Source organism: Castor canadensis, chromosome 11 (genome assembly GCF_047511655.1).
Source record: "Castor canadensis chromosome 11, mCasCan1.hap1v2, whole genome shotgun sequence".
NCBI classification, from domain to species: domain Eukaryota; kingdom Metazoa; phylum Chordata; class Mammalia; order Rodentia; family Castoridae; genus Castor; species Castor canadensis.
Genome location: NC_133396.1, coordinates 98,430,349 through 98,457,426, shown reverse-complemented (window position 1 = coordinate 98,457,426; position 27,078 = coordinate 98,430,349). Strand labels below are relative to the sequence as shown.

Genomic DNA, 27,078 nt, shown 5'->3' with positions numbered 1-27,078 from the left:
GTCTCACCCTAGCCTCCCTCCTAGGTCTACATGAGATTGTGTTTGTGGGGCACATGAGCACACACATGTGCAGAACAGAGGAGGTGGATTTTCTGAACCTCTGAGACATGGCCCTTGTGTATTTCCTTATTCTTGGGGCATAAAATGATCTCCCACACTTCTTCAGCTGTAAGCCATGCATACCTTACCCAATTATGATGCATAAAGAAGTCTGATCTAAAAAGTAAAATTTTGCATAGAATGAGAAGAATCTACAGGTTGCTTTCTTGGATAAATAAAAAAATGCACTTCCTTTTCAAAGATGTTCAATAACAAATTCATCTCTATTTTTTTTTCTACAGAGGGGAAACAAGAAAAGGAAGAAAGACAAGAAACAGTTTTTGGGAGGTACTGGGATTGAAATCAAGACCCTGCACTTGCTGCATAAGTGCTCTGCCACTTGAAGGACATCTCCAGCCCCAAGACACACTTTCTTTATCAAAGTGTGAAATCATTTTGAAAAGAGAAAACAAAAAGCTGAAAATGTAAGGGGCTATTGCTACTGATCTCTTGACACAAAGATGTCTCTGTCTTCAATAAATATGGATGGACTTAATGATTGGGGCAGAGGTAAAAAGACAAATGTCTAAGTTAGCCAAGGAAAGCACCGCTTGAATTAAAAGCAGAGTCTGTCACAAAGAGGAGACAGAGAGAAACACTCTGCTATTGTCAACAATGTCTCCTTCCATCCCATTTTTTACCCAGCATGACAGACCAGAAAGACAAAGAACAAAAATGATTAAATAAACCTGGAATTATAACTCTTCCATTCCTAGTTTGTGTAGGAAACTAACTTTTCCACTAGAATCATGACAAAGCTTGAAACTGAATCTCATGATAACTCCGATGTTCTAAATGAGGTATTTGAGGCGATCTGCATTACACTGAACGGCCCTTCTTGCCCTCCCTTCCTTTCTCTATCATTTACTTATGCCTGTGTCTATTTTTGAGATTAGCAGCTCCTTCTTCTTTGTCTTCACAATAGTCATGATTCTAAGCACTGCACTTTTCACTTAGGACCAGAAAAGGTAGGTAATAATTATCATGACCACATTTTTCCTATTACCTGAAATTTAAAATGAAAAATATCTTGGCTTCAAGACTTATCAAAAATCTTTCTAAAATGCATTAGTCTGCTTCTGCCTTAAGGGGAGAAAATGTGGAAAGCATAATTTAATCTCTGGTGACTCAGTGGTTTGTAGGAATATTAGTGTGGACATAGACTCCTTTACCAGTGAAGGAAGTAGAGTGCCCAGGGGGTGGGGGATGGGCTCAAAAACAGAACCTGGACCAAATGTGTCTGATTATAGATCTTACTCTGGAGGTTTTTAGAAATATTGATTTCTATTGTAACCATTTCTCCTCTGACTTGCCTTTCTCCCCTAAAAGTTAAATACTATTCTAACAGTTCAATAGGAGGGAGAGGATAAAAGAAGGTGGTAAAGAGGGTAAATATGATTGATGTACTTCCTATACAAGAATGAATATAGGATTTTTAAACCTGTCTAAGTAACCATAAGAAGGGGACTAAGGTAGAATGGAGAAAAATGGAGTGGATGAACCAATTGGGGATATAATACATATATACGTGTAAATGTCATAATGAAAATCCCTGTATCTTAAACAAACAAAAATGTCATTTTTCAAAACTGGAGGACAAGAAGGTAAAAAAGGTCCTGTCTGACCATTGGTACTAGTGGGAGGGAGGAGGATATAAGGAAAGGGTATAGGAGGGTGAATATGGTAGAAATATTATGTATTCATATATGACAACGGAAAAATGAGACCTGTTGAAACTATTCTAACAAGGAGGGAGGGGCGGTAAAGGAGAATGATGGAGAGGGTGAATTTAGCTAAGATATATTGGAAGTACTTTCGTAAATGTCACAATGTACCTCCATAGAATAATAATATGTTAATAATATTAAAAATGAGCGAAGGTTTATAGTGTACAGCAAATATAGGTTATACCTGCCTCCTTTCCTCTTCCAGGTCATTAAACACAGTCAATCCTTCTGTTTCCTGTATTTGATAAATACAATTATACTATACTTCACATTATAATAGCTACAGGTAGGACAAATTTACAGAGTATCCTGAGTTATACTGTCAGTCTTTCTTTGTTTATCCTATACCAATTCAACTTCTAATTAATTCTCCTAGAACACAGACCTTCACTCTGTTTTCTCAGTACAGGATGAATTAGCCCACCTATCCCTTCCTCAAACTTGACCCTTTCAAAAGAGTTCTGTCTAGGCCCTCTAGTCATCAGATTTTCATCAAGTGAAATAAGATACCAAGTACCTAAGTTGCCAAAGAAAGGGCCTGGGGGAGAAAATACCAAGGGTTTCAAGCCAGCTGAGTATCAGGAGAGGAGTATAAGTGGAATACAGGAGGAGTCCAATTTGCTGATATTGTAGGACAAGTAGTAGGAGAGAAAGGAGAAATTTAATATGTGTAACCATTGGTTATGAATTGGATACTACTTAAGATTGGAATTAATTTTCTATAATTTTTGCTGGCTTTCTTTAGGTATTAGAAAGTGATACTGAGAGGAACCCTGGGAATTTTCTATCTCTTGATATTAGTCATTCTTCAGGGTCTACTTTAAATTATACATCTTCTCTGAAATCATTCTTGTTTCTTTCTAAAGGATATTAACATACCCTCTGTTTTTCTCTTCCTCTTTTGAACTCTCTTAGCATATTGTACCTCTTTTGTACTCTCATCTGACACTATTTTGTATTGTGTTGTGTTGCATGTTACCTGTTACTTCTTCCTGTTATAAGATTGTGAAGTGTTATAGAGGACAGATTGCAATTTCCCCAGCTGTATAGTCTGGATGACTGAATTGAAAACACTGAGCAAAGGTAAACTGATGCAGTGTGAACATTCTGCAGGCTTTTAAACTATCTTCTCACCTCAGTATTTTGTCAATAAATAGTAGAGCCATCTATCTAACTGTCCAAGTTAGAAGCATATGATAAAGGTTTGATACCTCCTTTCCTCTCATCTTCTAAAAATACTGATTTAAAATTATGATTGATTTTACCTCCAAAATATTTTTTGACTCAGCCACTTTTCTCTATCCTCATTGTCATCAATCTAGTCTAGGCTTTCTTTTTTTTTTTTTTTCTGTAAAGGACTGAATAGTGAAAATTTAAGAATTGCAAGACCACATACAGGCTCTATAGTATGTTCTTCATTTTGCTGATGTTATTTTTACAACTGTCCTAGTCAGTTTGGCTGCTATAAAAAACACCACCCACTGGGTAGCTTACAAATAACAGAAGTTTATTCCCACAGTTCTGGAAGCTAGAAGTCTGAGATAAGGGTACTAGAATAGATAGGTTCTGGTGAGGGCCTCTTTCTTTTTGTAGGCTTTTGATTTCTCCTGTATGTTCATATGGTGGAAAGACAGTGAGAGAGCTCTCTGAGGTTCTTTTTATAATGACATTGATCCCATTCATGAGGGAAATTTCCAAAGACCTCATCTCCAGATACATTGGGGTTAAGAGTTCAAATTTTGGGAGACATATTCGATCCATTGCAACGATGCTTTCAAAGTAAAAAATGATTCTTTGCTTTTCAGCCAGATAGAAATGGGCTGTGCTTTGTCAACTCTACACCCACTAAAACTCTCACCCAGACCCTGCATTACCTTCCACCTGGTCTCTCTACTTCTACTCTAGCCTGCAATTCAAATTCTAGAATGATGTTTCCTGCTGAAAGTCTTACAATGTCTTCATTTTTCTTAAGGAAAAATCCTTGGCATGGCCAACCAAGGCTGTCCAGAACTAGCTTCTCCCTGTCTCTTACTACACTAATAACCACTTGCTCTTTCTTTGATTCTAAAATTATCACTCTTGCCTCTTGGCCTTTTGATAAGATATTGATATCAAATATACCTGGAGCAGCCTGCTTCTTCACTTCCTTGCTTCTTACTATCTATTCTTATTTCCAAACTCAACATTATTATACTTTCCCCTTGAACCCTGGCCTTACAATGGACTCCCCAGAAGCAGATCCTGAACTGACAGTTCAAGTACAAATGTACCAAGAGAGACAATGAAGAATTGGGAGGGGGGAGAAGAGTCTGTCTGGATCTTCTAAGGAACAGATGCCAAGATGGTGTTAAGCATTTAAAGATTTTATTATGGAAATGCCTATCAAGAGTAAATGGGAATAAAATCAGTATGTATATTAACAAATTTCCATTATCATGACAAATTACCTGAAAAAATTAACCTAAAGGAGGAAGGATTTCTTGTTGCTCAGAATTTCATGGTCACTTGAGTCTGTTGTTTCTGAGCCCGTGGTGAGGCAGAACATCACGGTAGCAAGTGTGTGGTAGAAGAAAGCTCCTCACCTCATAGTGGCTAGAAGCAAAGAGACAGAGAAAGAAAGGTGCCAGGGTCCTTATAGTCCCCATATACCCTTCAAGGATGCATCTCCAATGACCAATTTCTTCCAAGTAGGTCCTACCTATTTCCACAACCTTTCAATAGTGTCACCAGCTGGGGACCAAGCTTTCAATTTGAGCCTCTGGGGGACATTATAGATCTGAACTATAGCAGTATAGGCAGAAATGTTTGCACTCCCATGCTAATTGGGGTATCATTTATAATAGCCAAAAAATGGAATCAGCCTAAGTGTTCATCAACTGATAAAGAAAATAGTAAATAGTATATATATATATATATATATATATATATATATATATATATATATATAATATATAATGGAATACTATCCAGCCACAAAAGGATGAAATCTTGTCATTTGACAAGCCACATGAAAAGATGTTATGTAAAGTGAAATAAGCCAGGCACAGAAAGGCAAAAACTGCATGATCTAATTCATACATGGAATCTAAAATAAGTCAATCTCAGAGAAGTTGAGAGTAGAATAATGGTCACTGAGATTGGTGAGGGGAAGGGAGAGAAGGGATGAAGAAAGGGTCATCAAAAGGTTCTAAGTTATAGATAGATAGCAATAATAAAGTCTGGTGTTCTATTGTTCATTTCAGTCATGATGAATAATTATAATATACTATATATTTCAAAAAAGCCAGAAGAAAGGATTTTGAATATTTTCACCACAAAGAAATGATAAATGTTCAGGAGACAGATATGCTTACTGTGACTTGAGTATTATGCATTGTATACCTGTATCAAGACATCACACATGATATCCCATAAATACATACAATTTTTGCATGTCAATTTAAAAAAGAGAGTAAACTGATAAGGGATCATCAGACTAGGCTGGAAGAGCCATAAGGCTGGATGCTGAACCCAGGCAAAGGAGGAAGGAAAGAAGGAAAGGATAGAAATAAGGAAGGAAGGAAGGAAGGAAGGAAGGAGGGAAGGAAGGCTGATGGGAGCATCTTCAATTGCTGTATAGTCTAAGGATAATTTGCTGAGGTAGTCCTTGAGTCAGTCATCTGTCAGTGGAGTCCCCAGGAACAGCCTGGCTTAGCTCCCTGCAACACTTAGTCATTTGTTGGGAGAAACTTGGGAGAAGTGTGGCCTTGGCACAAACTCAGCCATAGAGTTCAGGGTGAGAAGCTGGGGCAGATGCTCAACTATGGTGTTTACAGTTGGATGTCTGTGATGTGCATTCTCAATGCTGTAACATCCAGCCGGGGTACAATCAACCAAGGTTTAGAGGATCGGGGGAACTCTGATGTAAAATATGCCCCTTGTGTCCTCAGAAGGCAAGGAAGCTGGGCCTTTAGACTCTCCTGCCAGGCACTGGATAAAGCCCTTGAATTATTAGATCAGGGATTATAGCTATTTCATTCCCTGGGCCAAGCATAGTGTATGAAACAGTAGGAATTCATTAATCATTTGTTGAATTCTTCAAAAAATGGCCAGAAGTCTGCACTGTTTATATAAACTAAATTCAACTAATCTTGTCATTCATGGGAAAATTAATAAAATCTAAAAGGAAAATACGAGCAAAGTCACCCTCAGCCTTCTATATGTTCATTTAGTCTTTGTGCTATTAAGCTTCCCCAGGCCTTTTTACTCCTGAACGTTAGTAATGGAATTTAGAGTACAGGTAATGCAATTGAAGCATTATGCCATTTACAGCATTTTCACTGCTTCTAGCAGACTTTAAAGGCAATCAACAATAACAGAAGCTGTCACTTCCTGTATTTCCATCTATGGCCACAATATTTGAGTCTCTAGTACTGATATGCTAAGAGAACTGACCTTAAGCAATCTCTTATCTCATTTGTTCTCTCCTTTCAGATGTTCTTAGCAGGTCAGGTCAGTTCAAATAGTTAGAACACAGTTGTTTTTGTCATCTCAGTTTTGCTCCCTCTGAGATGCTCTTCTTTTTGGTGAAATGAAAAGAGAATTTGGATTTATAAATCAAATGGCTTCCTTTCAAGTCTCTGTTCTGTTGCTTGCTAGTTGTGTGATTTTTGACAAATCATTTTAACAACTTGTCCAAGTTTTGTTATTTTTAAGAAATATTTATTGCCTCCTCAGGAAAAGATTTTAATAACCCTTCCCCTTTGACATCAAGTTTGGCCAATGAAATAAAATATAAGAACTAATGGATGTCACATCTACACAGAAACTTTCAGATAGAACATAGTTTGCTATGTTTTCTCTTTCTCTCTGCCATGAACCCCAGCTATGTTCTAGACAGAGGCTGTGCCCTGCAGCTAAGACAATAATGAACAAAACCACACTTGATACAAAAGAACACACAGTATGAATTAGAAATAAGTCTTTGTTCTTTTCAGTGTACTGAGGTTTATATGTTAACTGTGGCATAGCCTAGTTTATCCTGACTAAAACTCACCTTATTTCTTAGTTTTCTCATCTGTAAAATGCAGTTTAACAATCCTTATTCTACAGATTTGTTCATTCAGCAACTCTTTAGCTTGATTCCATTAAGAGAAAATCATAGTCACACTCTGATTCAAAAAGTTAATGTAGTTACTAAGTTTCTCCATAAAATAAAGATCAAATTTCTTAGCTAAGACTACCCAAGACATGACATCCAAGGACCATTTCTATGCTAATTTACAATTCTTCACAAACACACTGAAATCTTTGTTTTTATCTCTCAGTGGTCTGTGATTCCTAATACTTAAGACAATTTTATCTAGAAGGAAATGCTTCCTTTGTTCTAGCTTCCCAAATTCAGTGCCGTTCTATCTTCAAGGTTAAAACTCCTACAAGAAGGGTTTCTTGAGCTGTCTCTCAGTTGAAAGGGATCTGCTTCTTTAACTTTATCGACATATTTTGATCACCTCATGCATGTGGACAGTAAGTAATTTCTAACCTAAATTCTAATTATATTTATACTGTTCCTTTCACCATTTTAGGAACATATTGGGATAAGAGGTTGAACCCATTTCATCCTTGTGGTACTTACAAGTTCTAGCAGTTTTTAACAAAGATAGAGAGTTAAATATTTCAGTTTTTGTGAGACATATGATTTGTACTGCAGCTATTCAATTTTACCACCATAGCATGAAAGTAGATATAGACTAAATAAATAATTAAGTAAAGATATGTTATAACAAAACCTTGGGCCTTTCTGGGGATGTCCTGAGGACATAGGAAGGTCTCTTTCCTTGATTTTCTCAGTGGTTTTTATGGTACTCTGCCTGGTACAATAATGTTCTGCATTAAGACTTCATTTGAAACAGGAACATTCCTACTTAAAAAAGAAACAAGGCCATCTGTTATAGGGGCCAGGTAAAGAGGGTCAAAACTAGGGCAGTAAGGGATGAAGAGAAGGAACAGGGTGAGAAAAAATTGCAGGGGGTAGATTTACAGGAATAAAGAACACTGAAAGTGGAGTAGCTTTAAGAGGGGGAAATTATTTCAATTTTGGCCATATTGAGTTTAATGTGAAAGGTAAATGAGATAATGTAGGAAAAAGTGCTTCACAAACTGTGAAGTGTTTTAGAATTGGAAGGGTTATTTTAAGAGGAAATGGCTAAGCCCATTTTATGACTCAACACAGACCCATCAACCCTCCTGCAAAAACAATCCAAGCACCTGAGCTGTAGATTCCAGGACAGCCCTCCCATGTTTCTAGTCAACACCATGTCATCATAATATTCCCATCACTGTTAATTTTTTGAAGTGAAGGGCAGCTGTTCCTATAGCTTGATATAGGTGAATCCATTTACTTATTCACACATGAACCTGTGTAGGACCCCCCAAAAAGGGTAGCACTGCTCCCCTGCAGAGCTTTGACTGGGTGAGGCACTGAGTTCAGAAGCCCAGGGTAGAAACTGATTAGCCCCCTCAGATCAATTCTCTTCCTTACAATTTTGTGTCAGTATTTTTTTTCCAACTTGACCTTTATAGAAACAAGTAAAATTACTTCCTTGTAGCTTAATTATCAAGTCAAATGATAATTAAAAAATATGCAACTCATAAGGGTTTATACTCTGAGAAATTCATCTACTAGCAGGAAGTACTGCATAAATTTACAAGATTTGTAAACTTGTCCTTTCCTTCTTATCTTATCTTCACTTTGATTTTTTAGTTATATCAGTGTCAGTTGAAGACTGAAGTTCAAAGTCACTAAATTCAAAGTAGATGGACATGAGAAAGTTAATTCTAGACACAAGAAGGTTGACTCCATCTTCTTTCTTCCTTGAAAGGAAAGATTATATGTATATCTATCTATCTATCTATCTATCTTCTATATTTCATCAAAACAAGCAAGCAAGCACACGAGGCCAGACAATTCTGTGAACTCTGATTGCCAGGCAGAAGCATGACCAGCAGGAGTAGAGATATCTCATGGGAGTTAGGAGCCTGGTCTCTGGCAATGAGCATCCTCACTCCAGTCTTATAGCTTCTTAGCTATGTAACTGTTAGACAAATCACTAACTTCCTTGTGCCTCATTCCCTCATTTGTAAAATGAAAAAATACTTGTGATGCTTTGAATCTGAAATGTCTCCCAAAAAACTCTTGTGTTGAAGGCTTAGATCCTAGCTGGCAGTGCTATTGAGGGAGTGATTGGATCAGAAAATGCTAACTTCATCAATGGATTAGACTGTTGGTGAATGGACCTGAGTGGACTAACAGGAGGTAAGGCCTAGTTAGAGGAAGTCGGCCACTGTGAGTATGACTTTGAAGGACTGATTTTTTTCCCTACCCTTTCTCTCTCTTCTGCTTTCTGGCCACCATGAGGTGAGCAGTTCTGGTCTGCCATGTGTGATCTGCTATGATGGTTATGTTTCCTCATAGGCCCAGAAAAAACAGAGCCAAGTGAACATGGACTGAAACCACAAGGCAAAATAAATCTTTCCTCTCTTAAGTTGTTTATCTCAGGTATTTTGTTTCAGCCATGAGAAGCTGACAAACACAAAACAATCCCTACCTTGTTAGGTTATTAAGAAGGTAACCCTACTGTGTGTGAAGTGAACCACAGGGATGAACTGTTATATGAGCTGCTGAAAGGCACAGAGCAGTATAATCCTAGAGGAAGGGCCAATAGTTGAAATGTCAGTGCACGACCAAATGCTAAAACTTAATGTAAGTGGCAGTGGAGTGGACAGCATTTCCAGCCTGATACTGAGTCAAATGTGAGAAACATGGAAGTATGAACAAAGGAAATGCAAAAGCTACAACTGATGGTGATTGTATCCAGAAGATACCAAGCCGGGCAGTTACAGCGAAAAACTGCTTTTGCCAGTATGGTAGTCCCCCTTAACTGAAGGGTAATGTATTCCAAGATCCCCACTGGATACCTGAAACTATGGATAGTATCAAAGCCTATGTATACAATACTGTTTTTTCTTATATGCCTTGCAGCATTGCCATATAACACCAGAGTTAATCTGTGCTTCCATGTTTTATACATTGCTGTTTCCTTTGTATCAAGATCGTTGCATTTAGGGACCACTATGAAGTAAAATAAAGGTTACTTAAACACAATCATTATGCCCCATGGCAGTCCACCTTGATAACTGCAATAGATACTAAATGACTAATGGATAAGTAGTGTCTACAACATGGATACGTTGTACAAAGGGATGAATCATGTCCTGGTTGAGTTAGGAAGGGGCAGCATAATATTAGATTACACTACTCAGAACACTATGCAATTTAAAACTTCTGAAGATTTCTGGAATCTTCCATGTAATATTTTCAGACCATAGTTGGCCATGGGTAAATGAAACTATGGAAGAGAAACAGCAGTACCGCATGTCTTTATTGGGGGGGAAGAGCTGAGAATTGTACCCTGGGCCTGGTGCATGCTTATCACATGGTCTATCACTGAATTACACCCCAGTCCCCATATATTTCTTTTGAAGACTCAGCTTTTCTTTCTGAAGGGTTCCTTTAGTCCGTAGCTCTTTAAGACCAGAATTTGAAATCAGTCTGGTTCTTTCCTTTGAGGTAGGTAGGATATTTTAGTACACCATCTATGTATGCTTAGAAATAAAAAGGACTTTGAAGAGCAAAAGAATTCAAACATTCCATCTGTCCTCTCATTTTTTCCAGCTAAAGCTAAATAGAATGTAGGTCTCCTGTTTTTCATCTAGGCGTCATCATTTCCTCATTGCTATGGATTTTATTATCATTGTTTTTGTTACTTGCCATCAGATTTTCCCAAAACTCCTTCTAGAATAACAAAAATGCAATTCATAAGCATTATAAATCTTATAGAGTCTATTAAAAATTAAACTGGCTTTATAATAGAGATTCAAAAGGCAGCCATTTTTGAAAGGGGGCTAGATCTCAAATGAGCTACCCCAGTGATGTGGCACACTGACTTAGGTGGACCACCACTGCTTAAAATGGCCAAGCCAATCAGCATTGAGAAACTACTGGAGCTACACTATAGAAAAGCAGAATAAAGCAGCTAAAGAATTCACTGCTGTGTGAAATGTTAAGGCCTAAATGTATAAACCAAAACAGTATATTGCCTAAATTTGTAGAGATTACAATGGCCTGAAAGAAAAGTTGACTTTTAATTTGACAGTTTAGTGTAGGCCTATCGAAGCAGTTCTTAAGCTGTGTTTTAATGGATCAGACAGGGCTTTAGAAGATCATGAAAGGTCAAGTATGTGTGCTTTGCTCAAATCTCCACTGTGTTTCCATTCCCTCCTTTCCTGTTAGTCTATCATGTGTTTCCCTGCATCCTGACTCAATATCCTGCTTCCCACATGTCTCTTATCTGCTTCTCTCTCCTACTGTGGAATCATCCCTGGGCAGTTCCTGTACTTGGAAACTCTTAGCTGGCCTTTTCCTGGTGTTTTGATCAAGTGATACTTAAAAATTTTAAATACTAAGAGTTCAAAACCAAGATAATGGCTAAGGTTGTCAAAGAGGGAATAGGGATTTGCAGCATCTGATGTAAACCTTCCTTCCCTTCCTCCTTCCCTCTCTCCTTCCCTTCCTTCCTTCTTTACTGGGGTTTGAACTCAGGACCTTGTTGGCTAGGCAAATGTTCTTCTACTTGAACCACACCCCCAACCCTTTTGCTTTAGATTGTTTTTCAGATAGGGCCTCTTGCTTTTCTTTGGACCAGTCTCAGACCATGATCCTCCTACCTCTGCCTCCCAGATAGCTGGGAATACAGGCATACATCACCACACCCAGCCTCTGTTATTTCTTATGTTGTTTTGCTTTTCTTTCCTTCAAAGCACTTATCCCAATTTACAATTGTTTTATTTTCTTATTATAGTCATGTGCTACATAACAATGTCTCAGTCAGTGATGGACTGGATATACAACAGTGGTCCCATAAGATTACACTGCCTAGTCATGCTGTAGCCTTTCAGTACACTTTATGACGGTATCACAATGACAAAATTGCATAACAATATATTTTTCAACATGTATCCCCATCACAAAGCAGTACATGACTGAACTGGGTATTTCTGTCCATCTCCCTACCAGAATGTAATATAAGATCAAAGACTGCAGGACCTAGTTTTGCTCCTTGTGCCCAGCAAAACACTTAGCACAATGCCTAGCACACATACGTGTCAATATGCAATTGTCAGATTAATGTCCCGAGAGTGACTGACTTTCTCAAATACATGAAAGGTTTTTACCATAAATCCTTGTTGAATTGAACCTTACTGTAAAATGTAACACAATCAGATTTCAAGAGTCAACAGATGTTGGTTCAAGCACCATGGTGGAAGAGTGTAAAAGGAATCTTATTTGATGACCACTAGGGTCAGAGGACATGAGGTTGATAGCCTGGCTATTGTGGATATTCCAGGTTGATGACCCGGCATGACCCAAGACACAGAGTAGGAGAAATAGATAGATGTGTAAGGAATACTCAGTAGTTCAGGATGACTGAAGGGGATAATATTTATGCAAAACAGAGTGGAAGGAGGAATAAAAAGTTGGACTGGGGTCAGATTTTGAAAGTACAGAAGAATCATGTTAAGAAGTTAAAATTTTAATTCAGGGTCAAGTGAGAATCTAAGGCACATTAGAAAAATGGACTTCAAAAAGGTTGACCCAGTTTGGCAACATTCCCCCAGACAATCTGTGTTGGAGCTAGAATTAGAATCCAGGTCTGCCTCCCTGTGAAGTTCAAGCATTTTCTGTGACACCATACTGTCTCCTTCCACCTGCACAATGCAAATGAACTCTTATGAAACTGCTGTTTCTATCTTGGTCTAAACTCTACAGAAGAAAGAGCTTATCTCCAAAATATTTTGGTTCTTCCCTTGTTTCTTGGAAAGAAAAGGGTTTTTTCTCCAACTAATTAGTTGTTAGTGTCTCTGAAGAAATCCAGTGATGTATTCTGCTGTTATCAAATGTTAGTTTTAGAGTCTCTGGTTTATGTGCATGGCTCAGAGTAAGACACGTTTCCCTACAGTAAGGCATAGTGGGAAAGTCCCTAGTCTTCTTCCTGGTATAGAGCATTCTCCAGCAGGGCCTGTTTGCATTTTAGCCATAAAAATCAATAACTGTGAATTCTCAGTGACGTCCAGGCCATTGTAGTGAACAATAAAGAAAAAGGGAGGCTTCTAACAGCTGAGAGGAAATTGTAATCTGAGATGGTGCAAATATTGTCTAAGGTTGACCTTTGGCTCACATCCTGCTCAAGAGAAGAAGCAGTGCCCCCGACAGAAGCAAAAGATCCAAGACTTGTCACAATGGCTTATTTCCTTGTGTTCAATCCCATCAGTGCTTAAGAAATAGTCTCTTTTGTTCTCCATGAGCAAAACCTGGGGGAATTTGGAACTTACCTGGAGACCACACGCAGTTCACTTCCTGCCGTGTGACTTCATGTTCTGAAGTAGTGGACAGTTCTTCTATAGCCTGGTATCAACAATCCCTCCCTCATATTTTGCATATTATAGCTTATGAAACTCCACAGTCACTTTTTCTGTATACTATTACAATATTCTTCAAACTTTTTGCCAGTTTCTCCATTCAATTACAACTACATCTCTGAAATTCCCTTTCTAGAATACTGATCTGATCAGCTTAAATACTTTGGCTAGCCCACACCTCTTATCAATTATAGAGTAAATGCTGGTCTTCAATGTGACAAAAAAACACCCTTTGGTTCTCAGAGTACCCATGCAGCAGCATTTCTGTCTCTCCTTCTCCCTCAAACCTGTGATCATGCATCTCTATTGTCTCCAAACAGTTCACTTTCTTTCATCCTTTATGATCATGATAACATAAAGGTGAGTGACAGAGACCTTGGAATTAGACTGCCTAAATTGGCAGTGTGTCGTCTCCACTCACATGGGCAACCTCAACTAAGTTATTTAAGTCCTGTCATTTCATCTATAAAATGAGAACATTGTAGGATATTCTCTCAGGATGGATTGTGGGTAATAAGTGAGCTAATTGATTTAAGGTGCTTAAAACAGTGCCTCGTACAATTAGTGCCCAATAAGATTAGCAATTTTTAATATGCCTTGTATTATAATTCTCTTGGCATCTCTGCTTTGTACAACTACTGCATCTCTTTTGTGAAAAATGACTCCAAATTCCAAAAGTTGAGTTTATTCTCCATTTTCTGTGTTTTCTTAAAAATTTTGCAGATACTGAATAAGTTTACAATAATGGCACTCAACCTGGTGTTTTCCAGTTATTCACACCTCTTTCCCATAAAGTGAAATGCATACTCCATTTCTGATTCCTATTTAGGTCACTAGGGCTTAGCAGAATGCCTGCTCCAGTGTCCAACTAATACTAATTTGTGAAATGATCCTTTCTGCAATGTAGAACTAATGAACCAGGATTCAAAAAGCTAACTCTGCCAACTGGTCTCATTGCTTCCATGCTCCTGCACACTGATCTCAATCATTCCTCCCACAACAGCCAGCATGATCAGAACCCTCCCCCTCCCTCCTATTAGAGGTCTCTTTACTGGATTTCCTCTTGTGCTGTGATAAAGTCCAACCTCTTGACCACAGCTCAGAAAACTTCCTGGCATCTAGCCTCCACTTTCCTGTCTCAGTTCCATGCTGCTAGCACCTTGTTCTTAATTCCCTAGTCACACTGTCCCCTTTTTGTTTTTTGTTAAATAATGAACATTTTCACTTGTTCTTCCTTCTATTTAGAGTATTAAGTTTTAGATTTCTTGCATTCTCACCCATTAAACCTCATTTCAGAAGCTGGGTGTGGTGGCACACGCCTGTAATTCCTAGCACTCAGGAGGCTGAGGTGGAAGGATCACAAGCTTCAAGTCTATCTGGGCTACATAGGGAGAGCCTGTCTCAAATCCCCACGCAAAAAAAGAAAAAAAACCCATTTCAGATATCACCTGGTCAAAGAGGCCTTTCCTAACTACCTTGGCTAAATGAGCCCTTCTCTGTCCAGTTCCTCTCTAGCGCATCACCCACGTATTTTCTTCACAGTACAGGTCAAAATCTGGAATTTTCTTTAGTGTTTGTTTTCTGATCCTTTCCACTGGGATGAAAACTCCACTGGGGGTAGGTGGGTAGAAACCTTGTCTCTTTGATAATCATGCTAAATGTACCTTTCAAACAGTAACTGGCACAGAATTAGTGCTCAAAAGATATGTGTTAAGCAAACAAATAAATATAAAATAGATCTTTTGAGAGCAAAGCTCTTCCACACTACCAGTACCATCCACAAATGACAAATCGTCAAATAATAGAATTTGATGCTTTGTGCATAGCAGAGAAAGGAGGTGGAACGTTGTCATGGTATCATGATGTACCAGACTTCACCTCCTGAACACAATCAGCACATTCCATAGGGAAAAATAAGTTAATTTATGAGCAACTTTTTCAATCATTCTTTGACAGTATTGAAACTATTAGAAAATCATAGTCAAAGAAATGAGTGAATATAAAGTGTCTAAAGAGCATGATGGTTTAAAAGACCTGGTTTTAGCAGAGAACCAATGCAATGAGTCTGCAGCAGCTCCTGCTTTCATGGAGCAAGAGAAAACTGGGCAGAATAGGAGTTCTTTAAATAAAATGTATAAAATTAATACTGGGTTTTGTTATCTGCTGTGTACAATCTGAAAATTAAAAACCCTATTTGCCTAGCCCTTTACAGTTTAGAAATATATTTACACAGTTTATATCTCATTTGATAAGAACATTGAGTGACGGGATAGCACAATGAAAAATCCACACAACTTCGTATGAAGAAACCCAGGTCTGGATTTAGTCCTGTTAATGAAAAGCTGTGACCTGGCAAGTAACGTTCCTTCTCTAGGTCTCTGTTTTCTTTGTGGTAAAATGAAAGTATTAGACTAGATTATTTCCATTCAGCTCATCTATTGCAAGGATTCATATTTAACTAATGATAACACAGGCTTCTCTTATTCTAGGTCTAAGATATAAATTTCTTATTGTGGAACTTTCAAGCATCAATAAATCTTTTTGGGATTTCACTCACTTCAAATTATTTGAGTGATCACTCTCTTAGTTGCCCAGATAAGCAAAGAAGGCCTGGATTCATCTTTTAGTAACTATCTTTCCCTTTTAGCAAATCTTTTCCCTTTGATGCCATTTCTTCCTGGTTCACCCCCCTGGTTTGATGGTCTTTCTCATTGCACAATGTACTACAGTTCCTTCCACACCACCACCAAAAACAGCTGCCAACTTTCCCTTGTCCTGTGCTATAACTCAAGGGAAAGTTTCTCAGAAGTCAATCTAATAAATGTTTTTCTGTCTTCAGGGGAGAAGGCTAAAGATTTTTTTTTCTGTAGTTTAAATACATATTCTGAATATTACAGCCCCTCCACTCTTCTATATTTTTCTGGTATCTCCTTGCTCTGCTAGTCAAGGCAGGGGGTGTGGGATATTCAGGGTACATGTGTATGGGATAGAGAACACATGTGGGGGTATCACTCTTCACTACTTTTTCCTCCTATAATCTTGGTACTTTTGCATCTCTCTGGATTCCATCTATTTCCCATCTCTGCCCAAACCATTTGATGTCTCTGTTCCTTATACATAAAGTACAGCTCACTGTAGCCTATGACCAGGAACCTATCTGCTTTTAAAATAAACGTTGTACGTCACACGTAGCAATGAACTTCTTCCTTGCAGTCATAACTTTCTTACATGAAGAAGATCCCTGTAACTCTGATGTGGGTATCTGAGCTATGACTTCAAGATGTGAAACACTTTCTTGACTCTTTGAAGAACTCAGTCCACAATGTATATGAAAAAGATGCCAGTTGTCCAGGTGTTCAGAGCACCTGTAGGGCTGAATTTTCTTACATTCATTTTAAAGCCTGTTAATATGCAAGGCAAGCTGCATATTATTCTGTCTGCTTGGGCATCTCTCTCTCTCTCTCCCCTCCCTCCCTCCCTTTGAAATACATTTGGAGGCTTAAAATTACATAAGATATAAAACCAGCACTAATGAGAGTCGGTATCTATATTTGTTCATCTGCTCCCTGCTCTGGTCCTCATGTTGCTATTCTAAGCTTTTTGTAGGAAGCAAGCATGTACAGGAGTGATTGTCAATGCCAGGCTGAATTCTGTTCTTAGTAAGATTTTTAGAACAGTATTTCATAATCAGGTTGATCACCGATGTAGGAAATTTATTTTCCCTAGGCTAGCTTTTCTATGCGATGGGCATATTAGTGTCTGCCATCCACCTATTTCTCCTCATATTCTTCTGTACATGACAACCAGACAGGCAACTCCTGTAAATCACTTCCTGGAGACTGTGGTTCTACCAACTTCTTTTTGGAATTAGTTCAGATCAGACCTTGGATGATGAATAATGTATTTCTAATCATAAAGAGAAGATATGTTGGGAGTTGGCCCCCAAAGTAAGCCCTAGATTTCCCGATGCACCTTTCTTACTGGGGGCAAATTTCCTGGGTATTGTTTTTACGGACAAATGAATATATACTACATTTTGCGTTACTGTAGACTTTTTTCCTTATTCTTTTCCTACAAATTCAGAACCTCAGCACTGGCATAAATATGAGCAAAAATCTGTTTTCCATATGCCTACTTTGCAAGAGGGTTTTCTCTGCTTGGTTGCTTGGTATCGGTGGGTGATGCATCAATCCTTTCTTTCTCATCTCTTCCAGTGCCTGAGGAGGCCAGGCAGACAAGGAGCAGATCCTGCAGTGCTGCTCTCCGATTGGCTGGACAGTCGTGGCTGGGCTATAAAAGAGACCCCTACAGGCTTGGGAGGGAGAAGCTCAGAGGATTCTGACAGCATCCTTGCAGAGAAGAGGTAGTGTGCTCAAAATAGAAACCACAGCTCCTCCTGCTGCATTTCTTTCCTACCTGAGAATTCCACACTGTTAAACAAGATGTGCAAAGGACTTGCAGGTCTGCCGGCTTCCTGCCTGAGGAGGTAAGACCATTTCCAATCAGTAGCTGGGTTAAAACTTTTGGATAGACTTTCTCAGTTACTTGCATGCCATACTTAGTAACCTAGTTCTTCTGAATTAGAAACAATATGGTTAGTAGAGCTTTTCACCAAGACTAACTAGATATTGTGATTTAGGAAGTATGCTCCAAATTTTGGTATCTCTGTGTTGTTTTACATGACTTCAGCTTTGAGACCTATTCTGACCTTTAAGCCAGATCTTCTATTCAAGCTAGTTTGAATGAAATGCTATGAGATTCAGGGCTACATGTAGTGATCTGTACTATTTCTGTCTCTGGGATTAGTGTTGCTATTTGAGTATCACTGGAGCACATAGAATTGTGGTTTTGTGCTTTCTGATAGTATACTAGATCTGGTCTGGAGGAAGATAACCCCAAAAAGAGTTTTGACTACATTATCAGATAAACACCATGCTGTCCATGTCATGCTGCAGTATCTTTGTTCTTACAAGCAAATGTGACAATAAGAGGATTTTCAAAGCTAGACCTCTCTTATCTCTCTTCCCAACATCTAATTCTTGAAGTGTTTTATGTGAGAGATGGTTGAGAAATACTGATCACACTACAGCTAAGGGTTTTGTAGAAGATCTCATTCTAAAGACACGTTTTATCAATGCACTCTCTGGATTTCTTTAAAAAAAGATTTTAAAGATGTATAGCAACTCATTTGTCTTTGGCTTTTTATTTTTCAAAGGTATAAATAAATTATTTCAAAGGGCATTCACATATTAGCCAGTTAACAATAAAATGCAAAGTTGGTGTATATTGCATGATATCATCTTGCAGTGAGAAGTAAAAAAAATCAATCTTAAGTATAGCATCTCCTTTTTTGTTTCCCAATAAATAGAAATCACCAGAAATTTTAGTTTGGAAAGAATCTTAAACAGCACATTACTGAGAAGTTTACCTTTCAAACATTCTGCCATGCACTAGTATAAATGCGTTGGTGGCTTTTTAAAAATGAAGAAGGAGAGTCTGACGGAGAGGGATCAGGCAATAACTGCCTCTCACTTTCATCATTAATTTCCTGGCCCAAGTGAAGCAAGTTACTCCAAGATTCAGTTATGTTACATATAAAATTAATCATACAAAACACAGAAGTGTCAGGAGAAAGTTCTGTTCTCTCAAAAATATTTTGAGAGACAGATGAAAGAATGCACTAGACCTCTGTGTCAAGGAGTTAAGCTGCTAACCTGAGGAAGGAAAGTCTATGTCAGCTGGTGAGCTGCTCTTCCCTGTCATTCCCCACTGAGAATTATAAATCATCTGGTCTAGCACTTCCATCACAGCTGGAGACTGCATACAGCCTTCAATTGCTCAAGGTCACATGGATGGTTTGTGGCAGAGTGAGGATCACATTTAGGTTTCCTGTCTCCAGTGACTTCTGAAGTCATGCCATTTTTTACTTTTGTTGTTATGTTGTATTATAAAGACACTTGCCAAACTTGCTTCCAGCTGTTCATGAAATGGCACTGCATTGGTTAATGACTATTGGATTTCAGGCAGAAGTGACACATGGAAAAATGCAATAATTTCTTTTGGACTGAATCACAATACACTTACATCATCGCCTTAGAATTATCCTAGCCTTAATGATCATACCTTGCTCTTATTGGGGAGAATTTTGCCTGCCTCCCCTGACCAGTTAGGAAGCAAAGAAAGGAAAATAGTTTTGTGAAGAAGGAAAGATACTATTTAAAGGGCAGTCCAAGAACATACTTGGATTCCAACCTTCTGAGAAAACCCACATAGATAAGCCACTAGTATACCAGTAGCTAAAGTATTTTTCTACCTTGTGCCCTTATTATTTCCCCTCCAAGTAGGAACATTTAGTTATGTTTCTTTGAAAATGTCATTTTTTCTTCTCAAACTATTCGTTGGCTTTTATAATTAAAAAACAGCAAAAGAAAAAGTAATAAATAATGAGAGTTGCATTAAAGGCTTATTAGAAGGTCCTCCTTTTTGAGTTAGTCAGAAGCCCCCTGTATCCTGACTGCCTATTATTAAACAGTAGCAATAATCTGGAAAGCACTCCAATTAGAAAACTACTCACTTGAGTGATGACTCTGGCTTGGTTCATCTTCCAAAACTGCAAATGCCCTTTCTAGTGTGTGTGTCTCCTTTAGTGTAAAGTTTTTAAAGGAAGGCAGTGGCAGCTAAAGATTGTGTTAGAGACCAGCCTAAAGGAGCTCAGATTTCAGGCCTGAGAACTTGCATCCACCATCCACTTGTCCCTGCTGGGATGGCACACCTCCATGTATGTGCACCTCACGTCAGGAACTGCTTGGCCACCACATTCCCAGGGATGGAGCTGATAGACCTTTACTTTCTTGAGGTGTTTCCATAGCTCCTTCTGTGCCAGCAGGGAAAAGCAGCCACTTGCCAGAAGGGGGCGCACAACAAGAAGTTTTTTAGAGTTACTACTTGGTTTCCATTCCCTAAAAATTACTGAAAGTCTAGTCATGTGTTCAGTGTGGTTCCACTGGCGAAGCAAAGATAATTCTATTGGTCAAGATGGTGGCTGTACAGAAGAGACTTCTGAGGTAGACTGGAAGGTTGGAATCCTAATTCAAGATGGACTGGCTGTTAGTACAGCTTGATAGTAATGCATAAGCAGAAGCAGAAGAATCTTGTTCTCCTGAAAGCTCATGCCACTGCAACTCCCATCACCTAAATTGTCTCACTAGTTGTGAACTCTTTTTTTTTTTTTGAGGTACTGGTTTGAACTCAGAACTTTGCACTTGCTAGTCAAGAGCTCTAGCACTTGATGCTCCTAGCCCTAGAAATGGACTCTTCAAAGAGGGCATCTTTTAAAAAGAGTTGGTTATCATGTTAATTCTCTTTATTTCCTCTTCTGTGCAGTGCAAAGGACATGAAACATCGGCTGGGTTTCCTGTTGCAGAAGTCTGATTCCTGTGAACATAATTCTTCCCACAGCAAGAAGGACAAGGTGGTTGTTTGCCAGAGGTAAGAGAAATGGCTTTGGTGAAGATCTGTTGTGTATTTGATAATAGAAATGTTCCATGAGACAAGAAGGAAGTTATGCCCCTAATTAAGCCAGATTTGGAGATCATAACTAGATTCAAAATTCTCATATGGTTAATGAAAAAAGTGTCCTAATCAGCAATTGATCTTATCATTATGATAGAAGATAAAATCTCTGCATTTTATTCAGGACCTTAGGTTTCTTGCCTCAATTTTATATCATGGCATTCACATTAATTTTTTTCTCTTTAATGTCTCTAGGGTGAGCCAAGAGGAAGTCAAGAAATGGGCTGAATCACTGGAAAACCTGATTAGCCATGAATGTAAGTCTGACACCCTCCACCCACCTGGGGCTTAGGAAAAAGTCACTCTGGATAAGACAAGTTATCTCATTATTTAGTTCTAATAGGAACTATAGAAAGGTCTGGGATCCTGCTGGATTCCAGAGCCAGTATAAACTTTTGATCTTATATCCAGTGTGTTTAAATTTTTACCCTGTCCAATGATGGGAAGTTCAAAAAGAAACCATGTGAAAAACCATCATTCTCATTGAATGGAAAACTAACAGATCTTCTTGCAAAATCAACCTCAGTTTCTCTTTTTAAAACCCACCTTGGCAATTTATGGCTCCATAAACATTTCAGAAGCACAATGCTTTCTGGAAAGAGGCTTCAATCTTAAGTGGAAGTCATTACATATGACTTGGATCTACTAGATACCGAAAACAGATTAAGGTTTTCAGACCACAAGTGACCCTCCAAAGAGGGAAGAAAAAGAGGATTTCCTGAACCCATGCCTTATTCTCCTAAGTATCTTAGCTTTTTAAAAAAATGGATGTCAAACATGCCAGTCTGTATAATGACAACTGTGGTTCTTTCTGCTGTGTCACAGGTGGGCTGGCGGCGTTCAAAGCTTTCTTGAAGTCTGAATACAGTGAGGAGAATATTGACTTCTGGATCAGTTGTGAAGAATACAAGAAAATCAAGTCACCCTCTAAACTAAGTCCCAAGGCCAAGAAGATCTACAATGAATTCATCTCAGTTCAAGCAACCAAAGAGGTAAGTTTTCATGGCAGAGAACTCTTTGGATCTTGAAGATTCACGGTGGTGGCATTCCATGGTAGGGATCTTGAGATCACGTGAGTTAAAAGAAACAGTGGAGTTGGCTATTACAATTTTGACAAACCCAAATAAGTGTATTAAGAAAAAAGCTCTTTCATCCATGTGACTTTAATGAGTTCAACTTGATAAATTTTCCTGATAAATCTCCCAATTTGGAGGAGTGGAAAGATAGTATTTCTTTTCCCACCTTGAAGCAGAATGAGTTTTTATACTGTCTCACATATGCCAGGATATAACCAAATATTCTGTTGTTTCATTCCTGGAATATGGAAGGTTCATAGTCAGTCTCCTGTTATTCAGTACAAAACATGTAGCCTCCCATCTTCAACAAGTTTGTAGACTTAACAGAGCCTTGGTCTCTGCTCCTCAGGTGAACCTGGATTCTTGCACCAGAGAGGAGACAAGCCGGAATATGCTACAGCCAACAATAACCTGCTTTGATGAGGCCCAGAAGAAGATATTCAACCTGATGGAAAAGGATTCATACCGCCGCTTCCTCAAGTCCCGATTCTATCTGGATTTGGCCAATCCTTCCAGTTGTGGGGCAGAGAAGCAGAAAGGAGCCAAGAGTTCTGCAAACTGTACTTCCCTGCTCCCCCAGTATGCTTAATTCTCACTTGGAGACAGAGGGCTGAAATGCCAAGACTCTATGCTCTGGAAAACTGAGGCCAAATATTGATCTGTATTAAGCACCAGTGCTTTATCCACATTGTAGCCTAGTGTTCATGCTGCCTGCCATGTGTGAGTCACTTCCATGTAAAAACTAGATTTAGTTGTGATTTTTTGGGTGTTTAACAGGGTGGGACCCTATTCCAGTCCAATTTTTCCAACTTTCCTTTAGGATGTCATGTGAGCAAGTATCCAAGTAATGGCCTTGTAGGTTTGGATTTTCAAAGATTATTGGCAGTTTTCTCTGTCCAACAGTTTGACCTCAGCTTGGTTGTTTGGTACACTTCATGTGACATTTACATGCATGTGTATTCTGTTAGCCAGTACTTTTCTACAGACTCTTGATGTTTAGGTGAGGTTGGTATGTATGTATGTGTGTATATATATAATATATACATATACATTCTTTATATATTTATTTGTGTTTGTGTATTCAAATGTGTGTGTGCATGTGTACACACAAACATTTCTGCAAGAGTAGATGGGAAAGACCCTAGGTGCTCAAATTAGAGTGTGTATGCGTGCTTACATGCATGTTCTGATCGCTGCTCTTTTTTATTGCATTTAAACAGGGCAAACTGATCCAACTGCCATGCAGGCTAAAAGAGGAATGCTAACTTCTAGAAAGTTGGTTCTTTAAAATAATTGGGTCTTGTTGGAGAAGAATCCAAGGGACTTCATGCTTAATTTAAGCACTGGTAGCCTCTACATTGTGCACAATTTTAAGGAGCAAGTATGAGAAAGAATCATACATCTGACCTGGAACTGTCTTGTTTTGGTTATCACTAACGGCACTTTTGAGTCCCTATGCTGCTGGCCCTCCCTTCTTTGCCTGGGTGCTCAGGGCCTGCCTTTCAGCAGCTAGGTTGGTTTGGAGCTGGGAGATGGGATGCTTGAGCTGATTGAAGAAATGCAGTCAAGGCCTTGCCAGCTAGCCCTACTATAAGTTAGGTGAGGGCACAGAATTTGAAGGTTACTATTCCTATCCTTTGACCTTTTTTCCTCTCTTGATCAAGGTGCTTTTCTCATTTTATCCCCTGAGAACCTTAGCCATCAAATGACCCTCCTAAGTTCATTGTGGTTGATTGTTAGTTCCCTATAATGGTTCTGGGCTCTATGCTTACATGAATGTACCAGGGGAAATTTATACTTTATAAGGGGGAAACAAGTTTTCCTAAACTGAAAAGCCCTAATAAGTTCTCTTTCAAGATAAAATTTTGTTTATTCCATCCCAACATCAGGGGCTAGCAGAGACTGAAGGCATTTCTTTCTAGGCTCTGAGATTAAAGGAGAGAGAAAAGAAAAAAGGAAAGAAAGAAAGAAAGCCTTATTAGAACTACTGCTTGGGACTTTTCAAGGCACATGAAATACTTGAAAATTTCTCATTTATGTTATTTATGATGTTTTTGTACAATGTTTTTATTATTGTATTGTTTTATAAATGGAGATACAGGATATTATCTGAATTATTAATGAATGCCCAGGAAGTAATTTTCTTCTCATTCTTTGAAAACTACTGCCTTTGAACATGTGCACACACTCATGCACACTGACTGCATCCATTACTCCAGTATAAATTGCATGCATGAGCACCTTTGTGGCTTTTAGCCAATGTACTGGGCTGCAAGATGAAGATGCTCAAGAGTGTGTATACAAGTCTCATTGTGGGAAGACAAAGGTTTTCTAACTGTACCCTTCTTGTCTCTCTGGCAGTCTTGCTCTGAATGTCCCCTGAGTTCTCATCAGCTTCCCTTTTTTTATACACAGTTCCACAATTTTGTCTCTGGATCCAAATGTACAACTGTTTGGTCTTGCCCTATTACGATTGTCATGACTTTCAGATTGTACTGTACTCACAGACTGCTGTATCACAAATAGGTCTGGAAGCTCACTCTGAATGAGAAGTAAATTATTTTATGTAATACCTTTTGAGTGTGTATTCAATTGTATTTTCCTGTGATTTCACACTATTTGACATGGCAGGCTTGCCTGCTCATGGTTCACGGATTGAATCTTCCTCCATATGCATGCCTGGTTCTATCATGTGATTTCTAGGCCTCAGAGGTGATGCTTCCAGTGGAACACCTGCATCTTAATAATAAGGGTAAATAAATGTTTCACACGAAACTATCTGCTTGGAAACCTATTAATGATCCACAGCAGGATATAGGATGGCTTCAGAAAATGACTTATAAGCAAGTCTTTTATCTCTGCAATGCCAACTAATTCTGGGAAAGGAAGCAGAAACAGGGTATTCTTTATTCTTTGGTTCCTGCCATAGCTCTGCCTGCTTCAACTCACAGAACTAAGGCAGTCTTGGCTTCAGAGACTTTGTGAAATAAATTCAGCTGTCTGCTTACACGGCCTCAATAGGATAAGTGATAAAGTTAAGTGATAAAGTTCACCTTCTAGGGCAGTTTTTCTACTTCCATTTACTTGCCTGACTGACAGAAGATGGAGCAGAGAGACACTGAGAGGGTTGAAGGGAGCCATAACATCTTGGAGATAGAAACTGTCTAACTTGCTCAGAATCTTCCCCTCTCTTTTCCTAATTCTCTTCCCTGGCAAAGTGGTCACATATTGCTCCTATACAAAGTCATGAGTTTATCATGTCACGAGGCCCCCAATTTCTGAATCTTTTGTATTTTAAGAGTTGTGTTGGCAGGGTATTAGGGGCAGAGAATCTTAAGCATTTTTGAGTAGCAGGTCTCTTTAAAGATCTGGTGGAAGCTATGGATCATGTCTTTAGAAAAACACACAAAGGAATCCGAATTTCTCATAAATGTTTGGAACAACTCTTTATTAACCACCTTCAAAACACACAAGGCAATCATTTCTCTCTAATATCTCCTCATTCACACTTAATTCTCATAACACTGAGATACAGATGTTAACCATGAGTATTGCCTGTGAAAAATTTTTACAGATGAAGAATCTAAGGCAAAGAAAATTAACTTGGAAACTTCAGACTCCCTTCAAGTGGCAGAGCTGGGATTTGAACTGAGGCAGCCTAGTCTGTTAAGAGCATGGCATCTAACACTGAACAAGTATTCACATGCCAATAGAGCACAAATGGCTGGTGTGATGGAACATTCCTACAATGCCAGACCTTGGGAGGCTGAAGAAGGAGGAGTATGAGTTTGAGACCAACTGGTGCTACACAGCAAGATCCTATATCAGGCAAAAAAATAATAGAGTTAAAAATATTCTCTACCGCTGTCTTCTCCTTTGTGGCAGCTTTGGAAGGTACATGGATAAGGTGAAGAAAAGCGCCTACCTCAGAAATCATTATTGATTTCAGTAATTTATAAGACTCTGCTATTGTAGCAGAGCATTGCTTATGGTGAGTGATATTGAGACTATGCCCTACATTATAGTACTATGTTGCTGACATCTATTTTCGTTTGGGGGTAGACATTCGAATACGTATTGCGGGGACTTACTTACAATTACAACAATTTGAAAGCCAAAAGTTGACTTTGAGGGGCATTCTCCACAACCCAAGTTTCCTCAGGCTTTGTTCCAGTACTCCATGATATGAGTGCTTAAATTTTAAATTAGAAATGAGATGATAAAAGAATGGAAAAGGAGAAAAGCCAGAGGAAAGGAAAGACATGAAAAAGAACTATCTGGAAGGGAAATCCAATTACTCATTGGCTCAGACTAAACATGTGGACAAAAAAAAATCAAAAGGTATTAGAGTAAAGCCAGTCAGATCGATTGGCTCATGTGACCAGCCAGAGGTAAAAACACTCTAATACATTTGATTTAGAGGCTAAATTCAAAATATGACTCTGATTAAGTTATTAAGCCATATGATGATCAATTAAACTACTTGCAGTTTTAATAGGCATCACTTTGCTTTTCTAACATCTAGATATTATGTAGAAATATGACATGAAAAAAGAAACTATTGGGATTTGCCCTTTTTGTAAACAGAATAAATATGGGATGAAGTGACTTACTTAGGATTCATTTAGGTTTAGAATCTTTTTTTTTTTTTTTTAGATTTTTGCATGCAAAGAGCTATATGGGAGGGATGAGGTCAGGGACTACTCTGTTTCTAAGACACCAATAGATATAAATGATACCTAGAGAGAGAACATGGTTTTCAAAGGAGACCTAAAATTTAAGAGTAGTAACTTACATGTATGCCACGTATTTTAAGTGTTAGCCTTACGCTGAAGGCTTTACACAATCTTACTTAACTTTTAGAACAAAACTGAAGTAGATGGCATTGGTATCTTTCTATTGTAGAGAGGGAGTTCAAAAATTTACCCATGATCATATTACCAAAAAAGTGGTAGAGCTTGGGTTAAGCCCAGAACTCTGTCTCAGAGTTCACATGTTTAATTACTCTGGTGAAGGACAAAGGAAAGATAAGAGAAGAAAGAAAGAAGGAACCAAGAACAACAGGAAGAGATGGAAATGGAGAGAAG

At 38.5% G+C, this 27,078-nt stretch overlaps 1 protein-coding gene across 2 annotated transcripts; it reads left to right on the top strand.

The window, feature by feature from the left end:
• Positions 1–17,645: 17,645 nt before the first annotated feature.
• Rgs4 (regulator of G protein signaling 4) lies at positions 17,646–24,766 on the top strand. 2 transcript variants are annotated; one of them, XM_020165090.2, is made up of 5 exons: positions 17,649–17,829; positions 20,727–20,831; positions 21,111–21,172; positions 21,741–21,907; positions 22,341–24,766. In XM_020165090.2, exons 1-5 carry the CDS (start codon positions 17,786–17,788, stop codon positions 22,578–22,580), a joined length of 618 nt encoding a protein of 205 aa, XP_020020679.1. In that variant the 5' UTR covers positions 17,649–17,785; the 3' UTR covers positions 22,581–24,766. The 2 variants fall into 2 exon arrangements, with proteins under 2 accessions (XP_020020680.1, XP_020020679.1); XM_020165091.2 differs by lacking the exon at positions 21,741–21,907 and having other exon boundaries at positions 17,646–17,829; positions 22,341–22,548.
• Positions 24,767–27,078: the final 2,312 nt, after the last annotated feature.